This window comes from Amia ocellicauda, chromosome 4, assembly GCF_036373705.1.
Source record: "Amia ocellicauda isolate fAmiCal2 chromosome 4, fAmiCal2.hap1, whole genome shotgun sequence".
Lineage (NCBI taxonomy): Eukaryota > Metazoa > Chordata > Actinopteri > Amiiformes > Amiidae > Amia > Amia ocellicauda.
In genome coordinates this window covers 39,377,879-39,402,119 of record NC_089853.1, presented here as the reverse complement: position 1 = coordinate 39,402,119, position 24,241 = coordinate 39,377,879, and the positions used below count along the sequence as shown (strand labels likewise).

Here is a 24,241-nt window from a genome sequence, read left to right as displayed (position 1 = left end):
TGTGTTTAGAGTTTTGCAAAAAGAGTAGATGAGATTTGCAAATGGTGTCTAACTACCTGAACTTGTTTAAGATTTTGCCAAAAGAGTAATTGAGTCAACAAATGGGTTTAGGACACTGAGCATTTGGTTCAGAGAATGGGGTTTAGTGTCTTAGCAATTCAGAAAAACTGTAATACACATTATTAACAAAGTAAATATTCTAACATCTAACCCAAATTTATGACGATCTTATTTAAATGGTTTATCTATTACCTGCTCTTAGGGCAACAGCAAGCACAATATATTCCAGTATAGATTTTATTATAATAATATACCAGTAAATATATTTTACCTATGGCATACTCTACAATATATTTTGCAATGAATGCAACATATATGCTAAGTATGGCAATACATTTTGCAATATATTTATTGTCTAAACATAGATTTTTAAAATATATTGCAATATATTTTGTTTTTGTAAGGGGAAATCCAACGCAAAGACTAAGCCAACCTGGCAGCAGGCAGCAGCTACACAAAGATGCACCAAAAATGCCCAGAGAAATGTCGATCTCGGGATAAATAAAAACATTTGGTTGGTAGCAAATGACAAGATGTGTGCTGCTCTTGTTTACTTTGGTACTTTGTGGGGGGCATTTGATAATCATCTTACAGAAGACCCCTATATGCATAATATAGAGCCTGCCCATATACTTTATTTATAAATGGACAATGGAGGTGGATTCTATGTGAAATTATATACATTTGAGTTTAATTTAAAATATTTAGAAATACAGGGTTAATCCGTGTGGCACTCTCACATGTGGCGGTGCCAGGGTGGGGGCAGCTGCAGGTGAAGACAAATTCCAGGAAGCATCTGGTTCTTGGAAACAGTCCAGGAACCAGTTTTTGGTGTCTGGAATCCTGAGCTACACACCCAGATGGGCTGTTCAGCACAGTATAAATAGAGACAGGCTCAACATCAGTGACAACAGCTCCTCTGCAGATCCACTCACAGGCTCCACAGGACCAACCAACATCCCATCCACCATGTCTCTGAGTGAGTTGCCAATTCCCTTTTAAATAATCTAGAGCACTAGAATCTAAAAACACTTGATATTCAATTAGAGTGACAGGTGATGGGTGATGTCAAATATGAGTGATAACTGATGGCCGAACACTAAACTAACTGAGGGTTGATCGCAAGAATAAGTGATGTGTGACAACTGACACTGAGGAGTGAGGATGTCATAATATGGACATCATACACACTAACAATATGGCAGATACATCATACCAAATCGAAGTGCAATATTTCAAGTAGGTTCCATAGCAACTACCAGGTAGAAGATCTGATCTGTGCTGCGTGCAGACAAATCACAGGCATGGTGCTATTTTATATATTTAGGAAAAAACTAAAACTCTTATTCAACAGACTTGCAGTAGCCTAATTGAGATACAATTAGCAATGGTCAGACTTTCATCTCCCAACCCCCAGAGCACAGGAGCACATTCTGCTGATCTCCTGTACGGGCGGAAGCTCAGCCATCAACTCTCCACTATCACCATATGGGTGCCTAGCAGCCATATAAACATTCTTATCTATATAACTAAATAGCAAATCCAAATATTACCACGCAGAACGATCCACAATTAATATGAAGTAATTAACTATAATTAAGCATCTGGTACTTACCATTGGTTCGGATTACCAAACTATTAGGCTGCTATCAATAAATACACCAGATATAATCGAATGAAAACTAAATTAGAAGTTTGTTTGTGTATTAAATATTAAATACACAGCGTGGACGCAGAAACTATCCGAACATAAATGAACAACTGAAAAGTGTCTTCACAGCTTCATCCTCGCAGTACAAAACATATTGCATTTCAACTTTGCTGAGTCAATGTGCTTTGAAAGTCTTGCGGCAAGCTCCGCACACTCCCTCAGCATCTCTGTGACCTTGGCACTGGGGACAGACAGGTTACTTGGGGATTCCTGTGTAGAATCCTCATTTGAAGGCTGTTTAAACGGTGTCAAAATGACCTTGCAGTACTTCTCCAGAGAGCTGCATTGTACAGATCAGAGTTCTCTTTCTGCAGTGCCACATTCATTGATGCTAGAAGGGGCAAAACCCAGTTCAAGAAACTGAGATACAAAATTAATTTAGGTGATTGTAGCATGTGATGGATATTCTGGTAACTTGTTCTGTAATTTGGCAACCCATTCCCAAATGCTTCTCTCTCAAAGTATTGCACTAGAAAATCCCGCAGTACTTAAAAACCTTCAACACTTAACCAAACTTAACCATCAATTTTTTTTGTAGTTGACCAGGTTTGAGTATGCCTTCACTCACCTCACAAATCTGTCTGAACTCTTTTTCTTCTTGTAGCCCCGCTTAAATGTCTTAGTGCCACATTGATTGTGTCTTCCACAAAGTCGGGAATGACTAATTCAGCATCTTTAGACATTAAGGCTTGGCGATGTGTCATGCAGTGCTGGTTGAATAAATCACCATAGCGATCTTGCAGTCTCCTTGAAACGCTTTCACGTTGGGCTAGCATTACAGATGCCGCGTCCGATGTAAATCCCACAATTTTCACTTCAGGGTACTTGTTTTTCTCCTAATTTTCCAAGAAACCAACAATGACTGCACTCAGATTTTGTGCATTATAACATTCAATAATTTCAATTAAACTCAAGATATCTGACCGAATTTCACCTGCATCAACATTTACAAAATGATGGCACATTTTTATTTGACTCCTGTCGCTGTGGTCAGTGCTCTCGTCGCACATTAAGTTCAAAAATGGAGCATCTACTGCAGCTTGAACAGTTTCACTGAAAAGATAGCCACCTAAATCCTCTGTGTTTCGTGCCACAGTTTTTGCACTGCAGTGCAGTTGTTGAAAAGGAGCAGAGTTTGGGTCAATTTATTCAGCGATTTCTTTGAAGACAACCCTTGCTGTAAATGGCAGTTTTGCTTTTGCTAAACTGTAGGCAAGGCAAAGATCGTTTTGTGCATCTTTGATATCCTGGTTAAGAAAGTACGTCATTCAATTTACCTGGCTTCCTCTTTCGCCGTTGGCATCCCTGATGAATCGGTCCTTCTCTGTGCTCGACATGTTAGAAGTCTGAGACATTTGTTTCAGTGTGGTCATGAGCTACAGTTGACTTGAGTGGTTTCATTATTTGTCCACATCTTGCACACTCCGTAAAACAATCTGTGGGCCTTTCGAAAATTAAATGTTCCCTTTCCCAAGCTGGGTTGAACGATCTTTTCTTTGAATTCGACGCCATGTTTTTTTGTTACACATGGCGGGTGTAGCTAACGCTTTCTGATTGGATAACAAAGCTCTAGCGTCATCAAACTTGGTGTCATAGGTCTACGGTGAGAAGCAGAAGCCAGATTTAGCCCCTTTGCCTCGCAATCATAATATTAGGTTTCATAAGTTAAACGTAATTTTCTCAACAGTTTGCAAGTCGCGTTATTTTGAATAAATTACCAGAGACCTCCATTATTTTTTTTTACCACGGACTCAACGCCAATTCTGCGCGTGTGTGTGTGTGTGTGTGTGAGAGAGAGAGAGGTTGTTGAAGTGTCAGGGATACAGAAGGTTTTTAGTGCCAAAATGCAAAACAATACATATGTTGACATCTAAACAATATTGGGATATTGCATTACAAGATGTAGCCAATTTGTTGTGCCATAATGAAATACAAATAAACTTTTGTACTTTTTAACCAAATCAGGAGTCTCTCTCTCTCTCTCTCCCTCTGTCCCTCACTCCCTCTCTCTCCAGCTGTAGTACAACATGAGTTCAACTCCAGGAATAACAACAAGGCCCACCGCACTGATGAAATCAGCAAGGAGCGACTGATCGTCAGACGAGGACAGGTGTTCTCCATCACCCTGTGCTTCAACCGCACCTTCCGCCAGGGCTTTGACAAACTCCAACTGACAGTGGAGACAGGTACATGGACACTTGGCACAGTCAATCTGGACTCTTGGGGCTCTAAGGCTCTGTGAACCCGAATGGGAGGGGGGGTTAACTGTATTACTTGCTGACAGGCTGCATCTCTCTGTATCTCCAGGCCCCCAGCCCTCAGTATCGGACGGCACTCAGTCAGTGATTGACGTTGCCAGTGTGGAAGAAACTCAGCCTTCAGTCAGGTTAGAGCATTCATTGCAATGCCTTTATTACATGCAGCGTGGAGAGGAACAGTGAATCAAGGACATTACAAAGCTGCTCTTACTCAGTCAGAGTCTTTTATACACACAGAAGTCAATAAAGATCTGGTAATAATTAAAAAGTAATTTCTATGTAATCTTTAAAAGCTAGCTAAGCAGAAGATATATAATTATAGTTGATAGTTCACAGGCTAATGTATAGATTAGGGAGCAGACGCTTAAATCACACTGTTTGATATCATCTCCTATATGCACATCATAAATTCAAACAGAGGTCAAGCTACCTTCTGACCTGACCCTAGGCTTGACCTATCTTCCTTAAGTATACAAGCAGTAAGCCTTGTGAGACAGGAATTTCTAACTTTCCTTCCACACCAGCACGACGAAGTCCAAATCCTGGGGGGGCACCATCCAGAGCACCCAGCAGAATGAAGTGACCTTGGCTGTCTCCAGCCCCTCCGACGCCTGCATCGGCACCTACACTCTGACCGTGCAGACCGGCACCCCCCCCACCAACAACAAGATGGGCTCCTTCATCTTGCTGTTCAACCCCTGGTGCTCTGGTGAGTAGCCATGTCAGTCGAGGTCTCTGCACTCAGAGGGCATGTCAATGGTGGCCAGCCTGGAGAGCCACAGTCCTGCAGAGCTTGACCACACTGTCCTGACAGCAACACCAGTGGCAATAACCATAATATATAAAACACCTCAAGGCAAATAAAACATTGATTCTGATAATGCTGATGATGGAGGTGACGATTCAACAACAGTGGTGGTAGCACCTTACTCCACAAATTCTTAAACTCACAAATGTGTGGAGACAGGTATGGCATAGTCTGTGAAAAATAGTCTGTTATATATTTAAAAAATCATCCATTGCATTTTGTGGTGGAAGAACAGCAGAACACAGAACTCAAAAGTATTAAGCAAGTATGATACTGTTCTTCAGACTTTTCAAGGAAGTACAAAGCTTATATATTCCTTCTGGGACATACCCTCAAGGGGCTTAGCATTTTACAAACAGTGTCTGATTGGTCATTTCTAATAACTATAGCAGTGATTTCATTGGCCTTCTAAACTAAGCCTTCCCATCTCATCAATATTATAATCATTACTCATGAATATTAATTATTAACCTCTATATTGCCAGTTGCATTGGAAGGTCATTTGCAGGTAATACATTGCAAGAAAGGAATGTAAGTTGCTGATAACCAAGAAGGGAGTAACAGAAAAAGCATATTCCTTACAAGAATGCAGACAATTCAAGTTACTAAAGAGAACTCCAGGGGCACAGCACACAAAAAACATGAAAAATTAGGTCACTACCATCCTGACACAGAGAGGCAGGGTTTGCTGGGATATATGTCAGTGTATAGCACCTCATGTTGCCCTTTCTCCTGTGTTACAGAGGACGAGGTCTTCCTGCACCAGGAGGACGAGTGGCAGGAGTATGTCATGAATGAGCATGGCCTCCTGTACCGGGGACAGCATGATGCCATCAGTGCCGTGCCCTGGACCTTTGGACAGGTGAGCTGCGGCGGGAAACATTGTAGAAATCATCAACTCCAATAAGCAGATGTCAAAGTCTGGGGACAAGTGATTACAAACATTTTGTTACCAAGGCCCAGGCTCAACCCAGAGAGCAGTCAGCACTGTGTACAACACCACAGTCCCCAAAGGACACCTCAAAGTCAGACTCACACCTAGCATAGACAACAAGACTTACACCTAGTAGTGCTTAGAAGGACAATATACAGGGGTCAGAAAGACAGAGTATAAGATTGTAAACAGGTCTGTTATCTGCTGGCATTGACATTATACCTGGGAGCTGTAATATAAAAACTACTATCCAAAATCTGGTCTACAACAATAAACCAAAGTGTGTGTGTGGATATACCACCAGTGTTTTGCTTGGAGAAGCCAGGATTTCTGAAATCTGAAGCATGTTTCTGTGTTGATGTACAGTTCGAGAAAGACATCGTGGACATCTGCCTGTGGATGCTGGACTTCAACCCGAAAAAGGGCAACCCTGTGAAGGACTGTGTGGCACGCAGCAGCCCTGTCTACATCAGCCGGGTGCTCAGCGCTATGGTGCGTCACAGCGCTGCGCACACAAGCATTGCCTGCCTGTTGCACTTCCTGTGTCAAGCATTCCCAGACAAAAGTCAAGTCATTAACTGGAGCCTGTCGACCGGTCAGCTGTCTGTTGAAGGGTCTGTCACCTGTGATTCACTCTCTCTTTCTCAATCTCTCTCCCTCTGGGCAGATTAACTGCAACGATGATAGTGGGGTGCTGGTGGGCTGCTGGGATGGGGACTACAGTGATGGAGTGCATCCTGGGAAGTGGAGCGATAGCGTGGAGATCCTGCAGAAATGGTACAAGCAGCAGGGCAAGGGTGTGAAGTACGGGCAGTGCTGGGTGTTCGCTGCGGTCTTGTGCACAGGTGAGCACACCTCTGAGCGCTCAGGTTTCACACATCACCTTCAAAGAGATCGCAGCACAGGAGTGTGCAAGGGGGACACCTGTTTCCCTTGGCTCGGCTATTGATACCCTGTCTCAGAGAGTCGCACACTGACTCATAACCACTAGTGACCTCGGTTTCCTGTCATGAGCACAATAGGGATCAATCTGTGCTGCTGCAGCCCCAGCCGTAATGTTGGTTTTCATACATCTGTTGACCCCCACAGTGCTGAGATGCTTGGGGATTCCGGCCCGTGTCATCACCAACTTCGCATCCGCCCACGACTCAGATGGGAACCTGAGCATCGACACTTACATTGGAGGCACCGAGTCATCCGACAGTATCTGGTGAGAGTCTCCCTGCTCTACTAAGCCACCCAATCAGTTCAGAGCTCATCATGACAACAGAGCACCTGAGACTTGCAACTCCCTCAGTGAATATTCACTCTCTCACCCTCTCCCTTTTGCTGTATAATATTTGCTAAATATTATATTATTGTGTATGTAGAATAATAGAATATTGTCACAATGGTATTTCTGGAAGATTTAAACAAGTAGAGAGAGGGGTGTGTGTGGGGGTGGTGGGGTGGGGTTGGGGGGGGTTGTTGTACCATCAACACTATCCAGTCATAGTTTCAAAGGACAGCAATGAGGACAGAGAAATCCTAGCACAGAGGGTATCCTTAACTGCAAATGTTTGATTGATTGGTTAAATTAATCACTTCAGTACAAACCTGTGGATGTTGTGCAGGAATTTCCATGTGTGGGTGGAGGCATGGATGAGGCGATCTGACCTCTCGGGAGACTACGGTGGCTGGCAGGTTGTGGACGCCACCCCCCAGGAGTCCAGCGAAGGTACCGGTCTCCCTGTCTTTACAGCAACATCAATAACAATCATCATTACGTCCTTAGAGCAGCGGTGGATAAGGCTTTGATTCTGATAGCGACAATGATGCATGACAACAATAGCAGCAGTAACATGAATGGAGCCTCTTTCCTCTCCCAGGTCTGATGCGCTGCGGTCCAGCTCCAGTCAAGGCTATCCTGGAGGGTCACACCAAAGTGAAGTATGATGTGCCATTTGTGTTCGCCGAGGTCAATGCTGATGAGGTCACCTGGGCTATTCAGCCCGATGGAAGCAAGAGGAAGGTGATGTCCAACCCCAGGTCTGTGGGCATGAACATCAGCACCAAGGCGGTGGGCAAGAACGAGCGCCAGGACGTCACTAACAACTACAAGTATCCTGAGGGTGGGTGGGAGTTACACTTACAGCTACACTTACATTTACAGTTGGACTTAGGGTTAAGTAAAAGATACACTATGAGTTAAAGTAATAGTAACAGTTACACTTACATTTAAAGTAAGTTACAGTTGCTATTACAGGTGCAGTTACCATTAGAGTTGGACTGCTATATATTAAAAAACAATTAATCGGTAACCCAGAAAATGTATACAGGTGCAATCTTCAACCAATCTGCTGCCTGTCTTCTTCTTCTTTTTCTACTTCTTCCCACCACCACTGCTGCTGTTGCTTCAGTCTCCAGTTCCAGGGTTCGAGCTTGGCAGGTGTGACAACAGAGCCCGACTACCTGACAGAGCTGGTGAAATGAAACACAGAAACGTCTAACAGAAGGTCTGTCTGTGTGTGTTCAGGTTCGGCCAAGGAGAGACAGGTGTATGAGCTGGCAGTCAAGGAGATCTGTGGCAGCAGCACTGTCCCCAAACTGGAGCCCAGACCTGAGAAGCCACTGGCTGTGGAACTGAAGTTCGTCCAGGGGAGCAAGCCAATCAATGGCCAGGACATTGTCTTCTCCCTGAGCGTCCGCAGCAACAGCCCCACCGTCCACAGCCTGAAGGTCACCATCACCGCTCACTCCATCTGGTTCAATGGGCTCGCCCTGGCAGAGCTGCTGCGGAAGGAGGAGGACGTGAAGCTGCAACCAAACACAGGTAGCCTCCCCTCCCTGGATTACTGAGCTTCAGAGTGTGTGTGTTAATGTTTGTGTGTCTTTGTGTGTGTGTGTGTGTGTGTGTGTGTGAGTGTGCCTGTCCTAATCTTCACCTTCCTTCCTCGCCTGTTTACCACTGATTTTCTTTGCCTCTTTCTTCCCCAGAGGTTACCATTGCCATCCTGATCCCCTACTCCCAGTACAAGTGGAAAACTCAGGCCAGCACCACCATCAGGCTGCAGGCAATGGCTGTGCCCTCTTCGGGAGGTGATACCTTTCTGGAAAAGAAAAACATCAAATTGGAGAGCCCAGCTCTCACCATGATCGTGAGTACAGATCTGCAGCCTGCTGCCCCATCATTGCATGCTTCCCAGTGCAAGACTCTGGCTCTTGGTTACTGCTGCCTCGGCCAGCTACCTTCAGACTCTCATCATCTCTCCCTACCCCACCTCTGGTGTTCCTGCACCATCCCTGCTCCCCTGCCCCCAGAGCTCACTCCATCCCACCCCCGCTCCCCACTGAGCTTAGGGAAACCTGGTTCCTGCCTGACCACCTTCCAGCATTGGCTCAAGACACACCGGTTCAGACGGCACCTGTAGTACCTCAGCCCCCAGCCTCCTGGGCAATATGACACACTACCCTGCCCTGAGCCAATCTCCACTGGCACTGTGGTATTCTGCTGCTTTAGCCTTAAACAATTGATGTTGCTTACAGATGTGCAAAAAACCTTGCATTATGATGATTTCTTTGTAATATATATAATAATGTTTTTAACAATGTGCATGTATGATTTCTAAGCTGCAGGTTTAACATGTGCAACAGTACAGAAAATTCAGAAACTGTCCTATAGCTTAACCACACCCTGGTGTTATCTCCTGTGGGCCTCTGTTTCCTCCAGACCCCTAAAATCTGCAAGCTGAATCATGACTTCACAGCCGAGCTGGTCTTTGAGAACCCCCTCCCGGAGCCCCTGAAGGACTGCAGCATCACTCTGACTGGAGCTGGTCTGCTGGAGAAGCCTTGCTCTGCCCGGTCAGTATCATTACCCCCAGAGTCTCTGTCCACCATCCCTGCACACAGTCTCCCTCACTGAATCCTGGCCAGCCTCACCCCAGACTGACAAACACTGTACCCACACAGACCCCTATACCCACTCACACATCTGTACACACAAGCTACTCTTGCTACTTTACTGAAAGTCTTAATTGAACACTTGATTTAACTATAATGACTTAATTGATAATTAATTAACTGAATATTTAAATTGAATTAAATCCAAAAAACTCAACACAGCACTAAACACAACACAGCCCAGCATGACACAGCACAACAGCACAAAAATTGATACTTACTTTGTGTCCATATCTTTCAGCACTGCTTCTCTGGATCCGAAAAAAAAACTAATCATGAAGTTCAAAGTGAAGCCCTACAGAGCCGGCAGCAGGAAGCTGGTGGCCAACTTCCACTGCAACCTGTTCAAGAACATCAAGACCTTCCAAGACATCACTGTCAATTGACTTATGACGTATATTCTGCTATTCCTCCCTGTTGTCAAATGCCTGGCACTACCTTTTGCCTCACTGTCTCAGTCAGTGTTGTGCCAAGTTCTGCCCTTGTTAAACCACAAAACAAATGTGTAACTCTGTGGCTTTGGATTATGTAACTTTTGAATTATTATTTCATTGATATTTAGTGAATATGGTTTTCAAATAAATAAAATTATTTTCTATAAGCCAATGACTGATCTGATTGTTGCGTTTCATATACTGAATACTCAATTCTCAAGGGGCTGAATTGGATGAATTGAGGGCAGTGCAGTAGTGCAGCTCCTGGGACCTGGGTTCCAATGTGGGCCCATGTGGAGTGAATGTGTGTGGAATGAACGTGCATGTCATTGTTAATAACTTTGCTTATTTATATATTTGTTCCTCTCTTGTATTTACCTGAAGCGATCAGAGCAGGACAATCGACAAGGAGTGAACGCACTAATGAACGTTATGAATCGCAGGTTCTTCAGGCGTTCCAACATGAACAGATTTTAGGTGTGAAGTGCAACAGAGTGTGGCGGCTGAACCTGTCTTACAGGCTGACAATGATGTAAATGACTTCACTTAAGAGACAAATAGGATAAAGCATCAACACCCACAACATGACAATTAACAATATTCACAGAAGATGAAATACAAGTTAAATAAATAAAATAAAATAACTAAATTAACAATTGCTCATTTTGTTTTACGTTTGCCTAAACTGAAGTTAGCATTGTCTGTAGTTTGCATAAATTGAAGTCAATTCAGTTCAGCTGCTGAGTTGGTGAAAGTAAACAGGTTGTAGAAGGGAGATTTTGTCTCGGACTAGCAGGAATTGTGTTGCAGGAGGAGCCAGGTGGGGCCAGTTAGGTGTTAATTGGGGGCAGGTAGACAAAAGCTACTTAAAGCAGCTGTTGATAAAGAGCTGCATTGTTTCTCAGTCACAAAAGTGAAGCAGTTGACTAGGCAACAGGAACCAAGGGACCAAGAAGAAGGAAAAAAAAAAAAAAAAAAAAAAAAGATTTAGAAGCATGTGGCCACTATAGTGTCATGTTTGCAGAATGATTGCCTTCCTGGATGAACTCATCCAAGAAGATTTAATTTGTGAACGTTGTCAGCATGTTGAAATCCTAGAGATCAAGGCTCGTGATCTTGAGGCTCAGCTTGTTGATCTGTGCTGTATTAGGGATATAGAAGAATTGGTCAATCAGCCCATGAGAGATGGTGTGCACGCCAAAACCTAGGAGAGTTGAGACCTTCGAGCAGGACAGCGTAGAGAACTGCTGGGTTACAGGAGGTCGTAACCGCAGAACAGGGCGCGTACAACCCCTAGAGACACCCCAAGAGCTGGAAATGCCAAACAGGTTCTAACTGCTGGACACTGAGTTGGACAGTGACAGCTCAGAGGGTGATGAGCACCATGGTGTCCACTCCACCCCCAGAAGAGGGAGGTAGTTATAGTAGGAGACTCGATCCTTAGAGGCACACAGTGTGCTCTAGTGATAAGGAGACCCGCATGGTATCTTGCCTGCCTGATGCTCAGGTTGCAGATCTCCCTAAACTAGTAGACGGGCTACTGGCCAAAGCCGGGGAGAATCCACTGGTCATGGGCCACATTGGAACCAATGACATAGGAAAAGGTAGGACAGAGGTTCTGCAATACAAATTTTAAAGAGTTAGGAAAGAAACTAAAGAGCAGAACCTCCATGCTAGTTTTCTCCTAAATACTTCTGGTACCACGTGCCAGGCCAGGGAGACGGGCAGAGATTTGAAAGTTTAACACGTGGTTGAAATCTTGGTGTAGGGAAGAGGGTTTTAGGTTTATGGATGGAAGAGTTATGGAAGAATTGCAGAAAATAGCAAGAGACTTGGTGTGTAGTAGAAGGTTGATTATATATATATATATATTTTTTTTTTTATTCCGGCAGCTGCAGGGGAGCCTGACCTGAGAAATTTCCTCAGACAGTATTTTATGGGTTGTGTTCAAGGTAGAGAAGACAGTTCTTTCCTTCTTGATTGGTGTAAACAAGCTTACTAAGCAAATTGTAACTAATTAACAAGAGACGTTAAATTACTTCCTACATAGACTTTATGAATGAATAACCTCTTGGTTAAGGATGCCAACACAGCAAGTTTTGTAAAACAACAAGATGTAGTGAAACAACAGAATACAGAGCCTTAGAGATAAGATATCTATATTTGAAATGAGAGAAACAACCTCCCTCAAACAGTATAGATTCTGTCAGCTTTTAACCTGGTCCAAAGAGTAACAGAGAAACAGAGTCAGCATTAAAACTAGGAATGTGAAATGTATCTAGAAATATTAAATTTAGTTCTAGAAATATTAAATTTAGCTCTTCAATGGAGCATTGGTCTTTGTTCTGGGATAGATGGGACCTGTACAAACCGGACAGTCTACATCTAAACAGAAGGGGGCTAATGCATTGGGAGAGCGTATGTGCAGAGTAATTGAGAATCATTTAAACTAGGGACCAGGGGGGCAGGGGGCTCTGACAATGGGAGATGTTCCACTAAGGAAAGAAAACCAAGGGAAACTGCTAGTAGGAAAGTCCTGAAATATTTGTACCTCAATGTCAGGAGTATAAGGAACAAAATGTTGGACTTAGAAGCCACAGTGCTGGCATGTGACAATGATGTTGTAGGAGTGACAGAAACATGGCTTACAGAAAATGATGGGGATGAATACAAGTTAGAAGGATACACACAGTTTAGGAGAGACGGGCAAAATCGAAGAGGGGGTGGGGTAGCATTATATGTTAAAAATGACATTGAGGCAGAGGAACTAAAATTAGATCCCAGTAATGGAACAGAATCTTTGTGGGTTCGACTTTTGGACAAGAGATCTGGAGGATTAGTGGTAGGAGTGTATTGCAGACCACCCAACTCAGATATTCAGAAAGATGTTGCATTGTACAGTGTAATCAGGACTGCATGTAGCAAAGATGTGGCTGTTATAATGGGGGATTTCAATTTCCCAAACATAGACTGGGAAAGCCCGGTTGGGACCACAGAAGCAGAAATAGAAATGGTTGGGATGGTAAATGACTGCTTTCTAACTCAATTTGTCAGGGAACCAACCAGGGGGAGTGCATGCATTGACTTGATCTTTTCAAATTACGTTATTTGTCATTTAGCAGACACTCTTATCCAGCGCGACTTACATTAGTACCCATTTATACAGCTGGGCATTTTACTGGAGCAATCTAAGTGAAGTACCTTGCTCAAGGGTACAACATCACTGCCCCACCCGGGATTTGAACCCACAACCCACAGGGGATGTGCCAACTGACTAAAGACAGCAAACATCATACCAATCCACAAGAAAGGGGACAAAACGTAGCCAGGAAATGACAGACCAATCAGTCTCACCTGCATCACCTGTAAAATGTTGGAAAAAATTATTAGACAGAAAATAGAGGAGCATCTTAATGAAAACCATATTCTTGGAGATAGTCAACATGGGTTTAGATGAGGCAGATCATGTCTTACTAATTTATTTGCATTTTTTTAACATGCAACTGCAGCTGTAGATCATGTGAAAGCATATGATATGATATACTTAGATTTTCAAAAAGCTTTTGATAAGGTTCCACACCAAAGACTGATCCTCAAATTGGAGGCTGTAGGCATCCAGGGTAATGTAAGTAGATGGATTATGAACTGGTTGATGTATAGGAAACCGAGGGTGTCGATTAGAGGAGTCTCTTCTAACTGGAGTGAGGTTGTTAGTGGAGATCCACAGGGATCAGTACTAGGGCCTCTGCTTTTTCTAATCTATATTAATGATCTGGACTCTGGGATAGTTAGCAAACTTGTCAAATTTGCAGATGATACTAAAATAGGTGGCTCGGCAGATACAATCTCGGCAGCACAGGCTATTCAGAGGGACTTAGATAATATTCAGTTGTGGGCCGACGCCTGGCAGATGAAATTCAATGTGGACAAGTGCAAGGTATTACATGCAGGTAACAAAAATGTCCACTATAATTACACTATGGGAGGAATAGAACTAGATGAAGTAACGCAGGAGAAAGACCTAGGAGTCTATGTGGACTCCTCACTTTCTCCATCCAAACAATGTGGGGAAGCAATAAAAAAGGCAAACAGAGTGTTAGGGTATATTGTCAGAAGTGTAGAATTGAGAACAAGGGCAGTGATGTTCAGACTGTACAATGCACTAGTTAGAGCTCATCTGGATACTGTGGACAGTTCTGGGCTCCACACTTGAAGAAAGATATCGCTGCTCTAGAGGCAGTTCAGAGGAGAGCAACCAGACTTATTCCAGGTCTGAAGGGAATGTCCTACTGAGAGACTGAGGAACTGAACCTTTTCACCCTGGAACAGAGGAGAGTACGTGGGGACTTGATTCAAGTCTTCAAAATCATGAAAGGCATCGACCACATCAAACCAGAGTAGCATTTCCAGATCAGCAGGGACACACAGACCCGGGGACACAAAAGGAAATTGGGAACATTTAAAATCAGACTGGATAGGATCCTTGGCTCACTCAGTTATTAATGGACACCAAACGAGCACAATGGGTCGAATGGCCTCCTCTCATTTGTAAATTTTCTTATGTTCTTCTAAGATACACTATGAGTTAAAGTAACAGTTACACTTACATGTAAAAGTAAGTTACAGTTGCTATTACAGTTACCATTTGAGTTAGACTGCTATATATGAAACATTATATATATATATATATATATTATATATACACTCACCTAAAGGATTATTAGGAATGCCATACTAATACTGTGTTTGACCCCCTTTCGCCTTCAGAACTGCCTTAATTCTACGTGGCATTGATTCAACAAGGTGCTGAAAGCATTCTTTAGAAATGTTGGCCCATATTGATAGGATAGCATCTTGCAGTTAATGGAGATTTGTGGGATGCACATCCAGGGCACGAAGCTCCCGTTCCACCACATCCCAAAGATGCTCTATTGGGTTGAGATCTGGTGACTGTGGGGGCCAGTTTAGTACAGTGAACTCATTGTCATGTTCAAGAAACCAATTTGAAATGATTCAACCTTTGTGACATGGTGCATTATCCTGCTGGAAGTAGCCATCAGAGGATGGGTACATGGTGGTCATAAAGGGATGGACATGGTCAGAAACAATGCTCAGGTAGGCCGTGGCATTTAAACGATGCCCGATTGGCACTAAGGGGCCTAAAGTGTGCCAAGAAAACATCCCCCACACCATTACACCACCACCACCAGCCTGCACAGTGGTAACAAGGCATGATGGATCCATGTTCTCATTCTGTTTACACCAAATTCTGACTCTACCATCTGAATGTCTCAACAGAAATCGAGACTCATCAGACCAGGCAAAATTTTTCCAGTCTTCAACTGTCCAATTTTGGTGAGCTTGTGCAAATTGTAGCCTCTTTTTCCTATTTGTAGTGGAGATGAGTGGTACCTGGTGGGGTCTTCTGCTGTTGTAGCCCATCCGCCTCAAGGTTGTACGTGTTGTGGCTTCACAAATGCTTTGCTGCATACCTCGGTTGTAACGAGTGGTTATTTCAGTCAAAGTTGCTCTTCTATCAGCTTGAATCAGTCGGCCCATTCTCCTCTGACCTCTAGCATCAACAAGGCATTTTCGCCCACAGGACTGCCGCATACTGGATGTTTTTCCCTTTTCACACCATTCTTTGTAAACCCTAGAAATGGTTGTGCGTGAAAATCCCAGTAACTGAGCAGATTGTGAAATACTCAGACCGGCCCGTCTGGCACCAACAACCATGCCACGCTCAAAATTGCTTAAATCACCTTTCTTTCCCATTCAGACATTCAGTTTGGAGTTCAGGAGATTGTCTTGACCAGGACCACACCCCTAAATGCATTGAAGCAACTGCCATGTGATTGGTTGGTTAGATAATTGCATTAATGAGAAATTGAACAGGTGTTCCTAATAATCCTTTAGGTGAGTGTATATCTGTATCCCAGAAAATGTAGACCATGCAATTAACCAAGGAAGCTTCTTCTTCTTCTTCTTCTTCTTCTTCTTCTTCTTCTTCTTCTTCTTCTTCTTCTTCTTCTTCTTCTTCTTCTTCTTCTTCTTCTTCTTCTTCTTCTTCTTCTTCTTCTTCTTCTTCTTCTTCTTCTTCTTCTTCTTCTTCTTCTTCTTCTTCTTCTTCTTCTTCTTCTTCTTCTTCTTCTTCTTCTTCTTCTTCTTCTTCTTCTTCTTCTTCTTCTTCTTCTTCTTCTTCTTCTTCTTCTTCTTCTTCTTCTTCTTCTTCTTCCCACCACAGCTGGTGAAATGAAGCACAGAAACATCTAACAGAAGGTCTGTCTGTGTGTGTTCAGGTTCGGCCAAGGAGAGGCAGGTGTATGAGCTGGCAGTCAAGGAGATCTGTGGCAGCAGCACTGTCCCCAAACTGGAGCCCAGACCTCAGAAGCCACTGGCTGTGGAACTGAAGTTCGTGCAGAGGAGCAAGCCAATCAATGGCCAGGACATTGCCTTCTCCCTGAGCGTTTGCAGCAACAGCCCCACCGTCCACAGCCTGAAGGTCACCATCACCGCTCACTCCATCTGGTACAATGGACTCGCTCTGGCAGAGCTGCTGCGGAAGGAGGAGGATGTGAAGCTGCAACCAAACACAGGTAGCCTCCCCTCCCTGGATCACTGTGTGTGTGTGTGTATTAATGTTTGTGTGTGTGAGTGTGCCTGTCCTAATCTTCACCTTCGTTCCTCACCAATTTACCTCTGACATTTTCTGCGCCTCTTTCTTCCCCAGAGGTCACCATCCCCAAAATGATCCCCACCTCCCAGTACAAGTGGAAAACTCAGGATAGCACCACCATCACGCTGCAGGCAGTGGCTGTGCCCTCCTCGGGAGGTGACACCTTTTTGGAAAAAAAAGACATCAAACTGGAGGACCCAACTCTCACCATGATCGTGAGTACAAACCTGCCGCCTGTCCTGTCATTGCATGCTTCCCAGTATAAGACTCTAGCCCTTGGTTACTGCTGCCTCGACCAGCTACCTCCAGACTCTCATCATCTCTCCCTACCCCGCCTTTGGTGTTCTAGAACCATCTCGGCTTTCCTGCCACAAGAACTCACACCAACCCATCCTAAAGCAGGGAATGGCCTCCCCACTGAGCTCAGGGACACCTGGTCCCTGCCTGACAACCTTCCAGCATCGGCTCAAGACACAAACTGGTTCAGATGGCATCTATAGTGCGTGCTGAGGCAATTACCACCAGTGCTGTGGTATTCTGCTGCTTTAGCCTTAAACAACGTATTGATGTTGCTTACAGATGTGCAAAGTGTAAAATGAGTTTGCATCAAAGCTGCATAATTATTTCCCAATTTAATACAAGATTTTTGTTAGATATTTGTAATTTACCAGTTCTGTAGATGCTGAAAGAAGTATTAATTGTTGTTTTACAAAACAATGCATCAGTCTCTGGCAGGAAACAGGTGTCAGGGCTGGGACCAAGGAAGACAGGAGATAGTAGGATCCAGTTGCGGTGATATCTATATGTTTCTGTGAAAAAGTTCATAATTAGGGAAGGGGAACACATTTCTCTTTCACACTTCCTCACTGAATCGGGTGAGATTCATAAAAATTGACAATGACTGTCTGATAAAAGGCATCAGCAAACACTTGGGCTGTTCATTGTGAGAACTGGGATCTATGTGATTGTGTGTTGTGTGCGTTAGTACTGTAGTTGGGGTGTCTGGCGCAGTCCAGCATGTTTTGTGCATACCTGCCCTCAGGACTCGCTCTCCTGCAGCCCTGTACTGACCGGTTTGTGTCTCTGTCTTTCAGCACTGCTTCTCTGAATCCGAACAACAGGCTGTGCATGAAGTTCCCAGTGATACCCTACAGAGCCGGCAGCAGGAAGCTGGTGGTCGACTTCAACTGAAACCTGTTCAAGAACATCAAGACCTTCCAAGACATCACTGTCAATTGACCTGTGATGTACGGATGTGACACTGATATACAGATATTCCTCCCTTTCATGTGGGTCACATTAAAGTGTTCTGCCGAGTTCTCCCCTCATTAAACCACAAAACAAATCTGTAACTCTGTGGCTTTGCATTAAGTAACCTTACAATTATTATTATTTGAATGATCTTTGGATTGAATATGGGTTTCCAATTAATAATAAAATCTATTTCTGTAAGTCAATGACATCTCATATGTAATAACTTTGCTCTTTTATTACCTGATTTCTTAGCAGACACCCTTATCCAGGGTGACTTACAATTGTTATAAGATATCTCATTATTTTTTACATTTACCCATTTATACAGCTGGACATTTACTGGAGCAATGTAGGTAAAGGACCTTGCTCAAGGGTACAACAGCAGTGCCCCCACCTGGGATTGAACCCACAACCCTGAGTCCAGAGCCCTAAGCACTACTCCACACTTTATAGATTTATCACACTTCTGCATTTACCTGAGATGATTAGACCAGGATCAACAGGGAGAGAACACACTAATGAACTGAACGAATCGCAGGTTCTTCATGCATTCCAACATTACCTGATTTTCACAAGATACCTGTTGAACCCAGTAAAGATTTGAAGTCTTCAAGCACAGAGGATAATGTATTTATTTAACATGCCCAGCCTGGAAGGCCCTGACATGGAAGCTCTCCACCTGAGCGGAGTCTCTCTGAACAGCAAAAGTTAACAGCTTTTATACAATGCATGACATGTGGTTCTGTGGGCAGGGTGAGTCACATGTTTCCAATAAGTGTTATCTCCAGGTCAGGTCCCTGGCCCTTTGTGGTTGTTTGTGGTTGTCTTCCTGGGGGAAGGTGTGGGATGCGGAAACCAGATGGCTTCTTTAACAACTGTTAATCAATCACCATGATGTGACCTCTCCAGCCTTAAGATAAGCCACAGAAAACCTTGAAGCAAATGCCGGGAGTGACTTCTGTAGCGTCAGCACTCGTAAAAACAGCATTGATAACATTTGCTTGCTTGACAATTAATACAATTGGCTCTGTTGGCATATTAGTATTTCAAACATTAATATTAAACATTATACAGTTTATATAAAACATTAATACCGGCTCTTCAAAGCCTAATCTGGGTGTGAAGTGCAACAGAGTGTGGCGACTGAGCTTGTCTTACAATGACAATGATGCAAGTTACTTTCTTACAGTGACCAACAAAACACAAGGGCTCTGGCTTCAGGCTAAAGTGTCAACACCCACAACACCCACTGACATTTAACAATCTAGAAGTCTTTGCAGAACCTAAGATAAAAGTTATATAAATAAAATAATTTATAAGGGGGCCATGATTATTACAGTGGTGCCGACCTCGGCTGGGGGGTTCGGGGGCATGGTCCCCCGTGCATTCTTTTTTTTGTAAAATGGCTTTTCAAATCTCAGTTTGTAAGCTAAGATTGAAGCAAATTACAATGATAAACTGGGCAATTTATTATCACCTTATTTATTTTTGAATGTTCCAAAATTGTCGCTTCAACCACATCGCTGGGGAGTTTGTTCCAGATTGTGACGCCTCTCTGTGTGAAGAAGAGTCTGCTGTTTTCTGTCTTCAATTACTTCAAATAAATATTTACATGCAAAAAAATGCACTTTATTAATGTCTGAACAAGAAGTTACGAGTGTAACATTCAATCCCTGGACCCTTATGTAACATACACTCACCTAAAGGATTATTAGGAACACCATACTAATACTGTGTTTGACCCCCTTTCGCCTTCAGAACTGCCTTAATTCTACGTGGCATTGATTCAACAAGGTGCTGAAAGCATTCTTTAGAAATGTTGGCCCATATTGATAGGATAGCATCTTGCAGTTGATGGAGATTTGTGGGATGCACATCCAGGGCACGAAGCTCCCGTTCCACCACATCCCAAAGATGCTCTATTGGGTTGAGATCTGGTGACTGTGGGGGCCAGTTTAGTACAGTGAACTCATTGTAATGTTCAAGAAACCAATTTGAAATGATTCGACCTTTGTGACATGGTGCATTATCCTGCTGGAAGTAGCCATCAGAGGATGGGTACATGGTGGTCATAAAGGGATGGACATGGTCAGAAACAATGCTCAGGTAGGCCGTGGCATTTATATGATGCCCAATTGGCAATAAGGGGCCTAAAGTGTGCCAAGGAAACACACCACACCATTACACCACCACCACCAGCCTGCACAGTGGTAACAAGGCATGATGGATCCATGTTCTCATTCTGTTTACGCCAAATTCTGACTCTACCATCTGAATGTCTCAACAGAAATCGAGACTCATCAGACCAGGCAACATTTTTCCAGTCTTCAACTGTCCAATTTTGGTGAGCTTGTTCAAATTGTAGCCTCTTTTTCCTATTTGTAGTGGAGATGAGTGGTACCCGGTGGGGTCTTCTGCTGTTGTAGCCCATCCGCCTCAAGGTTGTACGTGTTGTGGCTTCACAAATGCTTTGCTGCATACCTCGGTTGTAACGAGTGGTTATTTCAGTCAAAGTTGCTCTTCTATCAGCTTGAATCAGTCGGCCCATTCTCCTCTGACCTCTAGCATCAACAAGGCATTTTCGCCCACAGGACTGCCGCATACTGGATGTTTTTCCCTTTTCACACCATTCTTTGTAAACCCTAGAAATGGTTGTGCGTGAAAATCCCAGTAACTGAGCAGATTGTGAAATACTCAGACCGGCCCGTCTGGCACCAACAACCATGCCACGCTCAAAATTGCTTAAATCACCTTTCTTTCCCATTCAGACATTCAGTTTGGAGTTCAGGAGATTGTCTTGACCAGGACCACACCCCTAAATGCATTGAAGCAACTGCCATGTGATTGGTTGGTTAGATAATTGCATTAATGAGAAATTGAACAGGTGTACCTAATAATCCTTTAGGTGAGTGTATATACAGTGCAAATATATAAAAATAGGTAAAATAAAATACATGGTTGTATGGCAAAAAGGTGCTAAAATGTTTTACCAAGAAAAAAACACAAAAACTTAAAACATAACTTATTCAATAAAAAACAAAAAAAACATGAACGATCAGTATAAGATTTGCATGTTTGTTTTAGTTAATGAATGTACACAAAAAATATTCACTTGAAATGAAATGAAATGAAAATACATTTTAACTATAACAAGGTAATATAGTACAGATATAAAACTATGAAGAAACAGTAACAACATCTAAACACTAGTGATTTGAGAAGGTGTGAGAATATGTTCAGTCTGGTGTGACCCGTGCCTGTCACTGCTGTCATTGTTTCTTCAAAGGAAATCTCTAAAACACCCTGTTGATTTTCTGCCGTCAGACTGCCCTCTCACTCACACTCTCCCTTCTCGTCTCAACCTAACTTTCCTTTTGTAGATTCTTAATGCCCCCAATGAAATAAAACATCCTGATTGGTTGTTGTAGTCTTTACAGATGCCAGTCATTTATTAAGAACCAATTGTTGTTAAAAAAGGCTTGACATAGGCGAACACTATCACCTCACACATCATCATTCATGTCTGATCGAGCTGCAGCGCTGCCAGAGCGTAAGGGGTAAACTCACACTCAGGACTGTAGTTCAGTGCTATAAAAAGGATGAGTAGGCAAATCCTGGACATTTTTAGATCATTAAAAAATCCAGCCTGATGGAGATAGGACCAAAAAAGTCTGATAAAAACTATACTGTATGTATGGTACCCATAAACTAGCTTAGCTATCACCATTCATCAAATTGTCAGTGTCATAGCAGAAATACAATTCAGCACAGCAAGAGTATTTAAACTATCAATTTACCATGAACTGTCTTGTTGTCTTGAAACTAACCTGTAGTCTGGCTGTGGAGTGGAGACAAGCGCGCAACAGCAGGTGTGTTTAATTCACAACTGCTCTCTCGTACCTGGATTCTTGTTGGAAGGTGTACACAAAAACATGGCAAAATAAATAACATAAATAAAATAAACTTCGGCAAAATAAACTAATGAACCATATTGTCCACAGGAAATAAACTATTAATTAAACTAATCAGGCCAATCAGATGTAGCGTTATGTTGGGTGTATTTGGATAAGAGCATGTTGGGCTCTGAGCTGAAGCACTGATCTAAAGAAGACCTCTCCCCCCCAAAAGTTATCAGATTTCCTTAGCTCATCAGCTTGGAACTGGTTTGCATCAAAGTGACAGTTTTGGGGAGGATGGCACCGAGAAGAGGCCAAATAGTTTGGAATTCTGCTATGAGATGTCTGGAGAAAGGGGCCTGTAGGTGATAAAAACTCTTTTAAAGGATGAGAGCCGAAATCCCGACATAGAGCTACGAACCCAGGCCAACCGGCATTTCCAAAAGATGGCATGGATTGACATCAGTCATAAATCAAGCCCCCCTCCAATAGGACACTGGGGGCTGAAACCGAAATCCAATCTCAAGAACTCAGGGACCAATCACCTATTGATCTGACAGACTATAAGGAACAGCGGACAGTCTTTCTCCCTCTCTCTCACCTGAACCAGTAACTAGCTGCCACAGCTCAACCTGTAGCTCCGTTGCCAGAACCGGAACCAGAAACCAACCAAGTCTTTGCCGGCAACAGAAGAGTTAAACTGGGAGAAGGAGATTGAGCCGTACGAAGAATTATTTTAAAGGACTTTATTAAATAAAGAACTTTACAGACTGCGCTGCCTGCCTGTGCCCACCTGATCAGTGGAGTTTTACAGCTGGACAATTGACTAAGTCGACTGTATACGAAAGTGTCAGTCATTTAAATAGCTATTTGAGTCTTAAGAAACTTGACCCTTGGAACAAACAGGGCCCTGCTTTCCTCAAAGACTTTGTCTTCAAATAAGTACGGTGAGAGACCCTGCTTGCCAAGAAAGATTTTGTGCACAACCTTGGAGCCTTCAAACCAGTGGAAAATCTGTTGGGAAACGACTCTACTTTCACGAAACCCCAACTTCCAGGTGCACCGGACTGCCTTTGTTCTAAACCACACGGACCTCGTGCCGTGTGCTGTTATCTGAGCCCGAAGACAGAGAGGCCTCTCTGTGACGATGTTCACATAAGTTTAACAGTTTGGAGTTCATGATTCATGACATTTGAGAAATCAATTAGAAATGTTAATCTGTGATTCATAACTCTAGAATGTGTAATATCATTTAGTTTTCTTAAATATAAATGTGTGTTGCATTAAACTGTTTTGTTGATAATTTTAGAAATGAAATCTGTCAACGCCGAGAAATATCTTCTCATTCCTGTTTAACTGTTTAGTCTGAAATTGACACAAGTTAATAGACATTAGATTATTGGTGGCCCTGCCTATCCTTAATCATTGAATAATAATCAGTTAAGGGAAGTTGTGGTAACAAGTAATGATAAGATCTTTCTCGGCACCTAAACATGAATGAGACTGATATATATATAACGAGAAGTTACCTGACATAAATACTAACCTGCGTAGTTATTTAATGTCTGACTAACAATACTAACGAGAGACTCACCTTCGTCTTACTAACCGGTATTGTAGTCAATGTGTTTATAACCTTTATTGTTTAACGATTTGTGTTATCATATGCGATCCCATGGTCTTTGATTTGGTCACGGAAGTGATTTGTCTTTGATTTGTTGATCTAGAGTTGAATTTTAATTAGTTTTTCCCTTTTGTATAATTAGTGTAGTGCTACATTTAGTCTTTGTTTTGAATAAATTTGACAATTTATATCTTTGGAATTGGTGTCTGCGTCCAATTATTACAGAAATTGAGTTCTACAAGATTCCAGGATTCGTGATAAGGTGATACTATAAATTCACTTCTTTAATTTAAATTTATAAGTGTACCTTACGCTACACAGATTTCAGCAGGAAATGAATGAGTGGAAGAACATAACAAATACATATCCCTCCAAACAGGTGTACTGTATTGGAGAATGATAGGTTATTATCATAACCATGTTTCCCTGAAAAAGAAAGACAGCCGTTATCGAACGGGACGAGCTTTCTGACCTGCCAATCTGTGAAAACATGTACCAAAGCTGCCCAATAGGGGCCCTGCTGGCAGGAGGAAGACCCGTCCCCGGAGTCTGTGAATAGTCTCCTCCTGACTGCAGCTCTCTGCCATTTCTTCATCAGGAAGGTTGTCTGGAAGAGCACCCCTTGAATGGTAATGGCTGTCTTT

General features: G+C 43.0%; 2 protein-coding genes across 2 annotated transcripts; both read left to right on the top strand.

The window, feature by feature from the left end:
• The first annotated feature begins 954 nt into the window (after positions 1-954).
• LOC136748407 (protein-glutamine gamma-glutamyltransferase 5) lies at positions 955-10,314 on the top strand. The gene is made up of 14 exons (XM_066702119.1): positions 955-1,039; positions 3,787-3,957; positions 4,079-4,157; positions 4,554-4,738; positions 5,581-5,699; positions 6,138-6,263; positions 6,439-6,616; positions 6,861-6,981; positions 7,385-7,488; positions 7,640-7,882; positions 8,287-8,583; positions 8,748-8,908; positions 9,481-9,614; positions 9,955-10,314. Exons 1-14 carry the CDS (start codon positions 1,030-1,032, stop codon positions 10,097-10,099), a joined length of 2,073 nt encoding a protein of 690 aa, XP_066558216.1. The 5' UTR covers positions 955-1,029; the 3' UTR covers positions 10,100-10,314.
• A 4,364-nt stretch (positions 10,315-14,678) lies between these two features.
• Positions 14,679-18,280, top strand: LOC136748822 (protein-glutamine gamma-glutamyltransferase 6-like). The gene is made up of 4 exons (XM_066702868.1): positions 14,679-14,695; positions 16,406-16,743; positions 16,878-17,038; positions 17,918-18,280. Exons 1-4 carry the CDS (start codon positions 14,679-14,681, stop codon positions 18,080-18,082), a joined length of 681 nt encoding a protein of 226 aa, XP_066558965.1. The 3' UTR covers positions 18,083-18,280.
• The last annotated feature ends 5,961 nt before the right edge of the window (positions 18,281-24,241 follow it).

Bases quoted from the DNA above. Each gene is read 5' to 3' on its own strand.
- LOC136748407 (XM_066702119.1), top strand. The intron at 5,700-6,137 runs GTGAGCTGCGGC...GTTGATGTACAG, and splicing joins TGCCCTGGACCTTTGGACAG to TTCGAGAAAGACATCGTGGA. The intron at 7,489-7,639 runs GTACCGGTCTCC...TTCCTCTCCCAG, and splicing joins CCCCCAGGAGTCCAGCGAAG to GTCTGATGCGCTGCGGTCCA.
- LOC136748822 (XM_066702868.1), top strand. The intron at 16,744-16,877 runs GTAGCCTCCCCT...TTTCTTCCCCAG, and splicing joins GAAGCTGCAACCAAACACAG to AGGTCACCATCCCCAAAATG. The intron at 17,039-17,917 runs GTGAGTACAAAC...TCTGTCTTTCAG, and splicing joins ACCCAACTCTCACCATGATC to CACTGCTTCTCTGAATCCGA.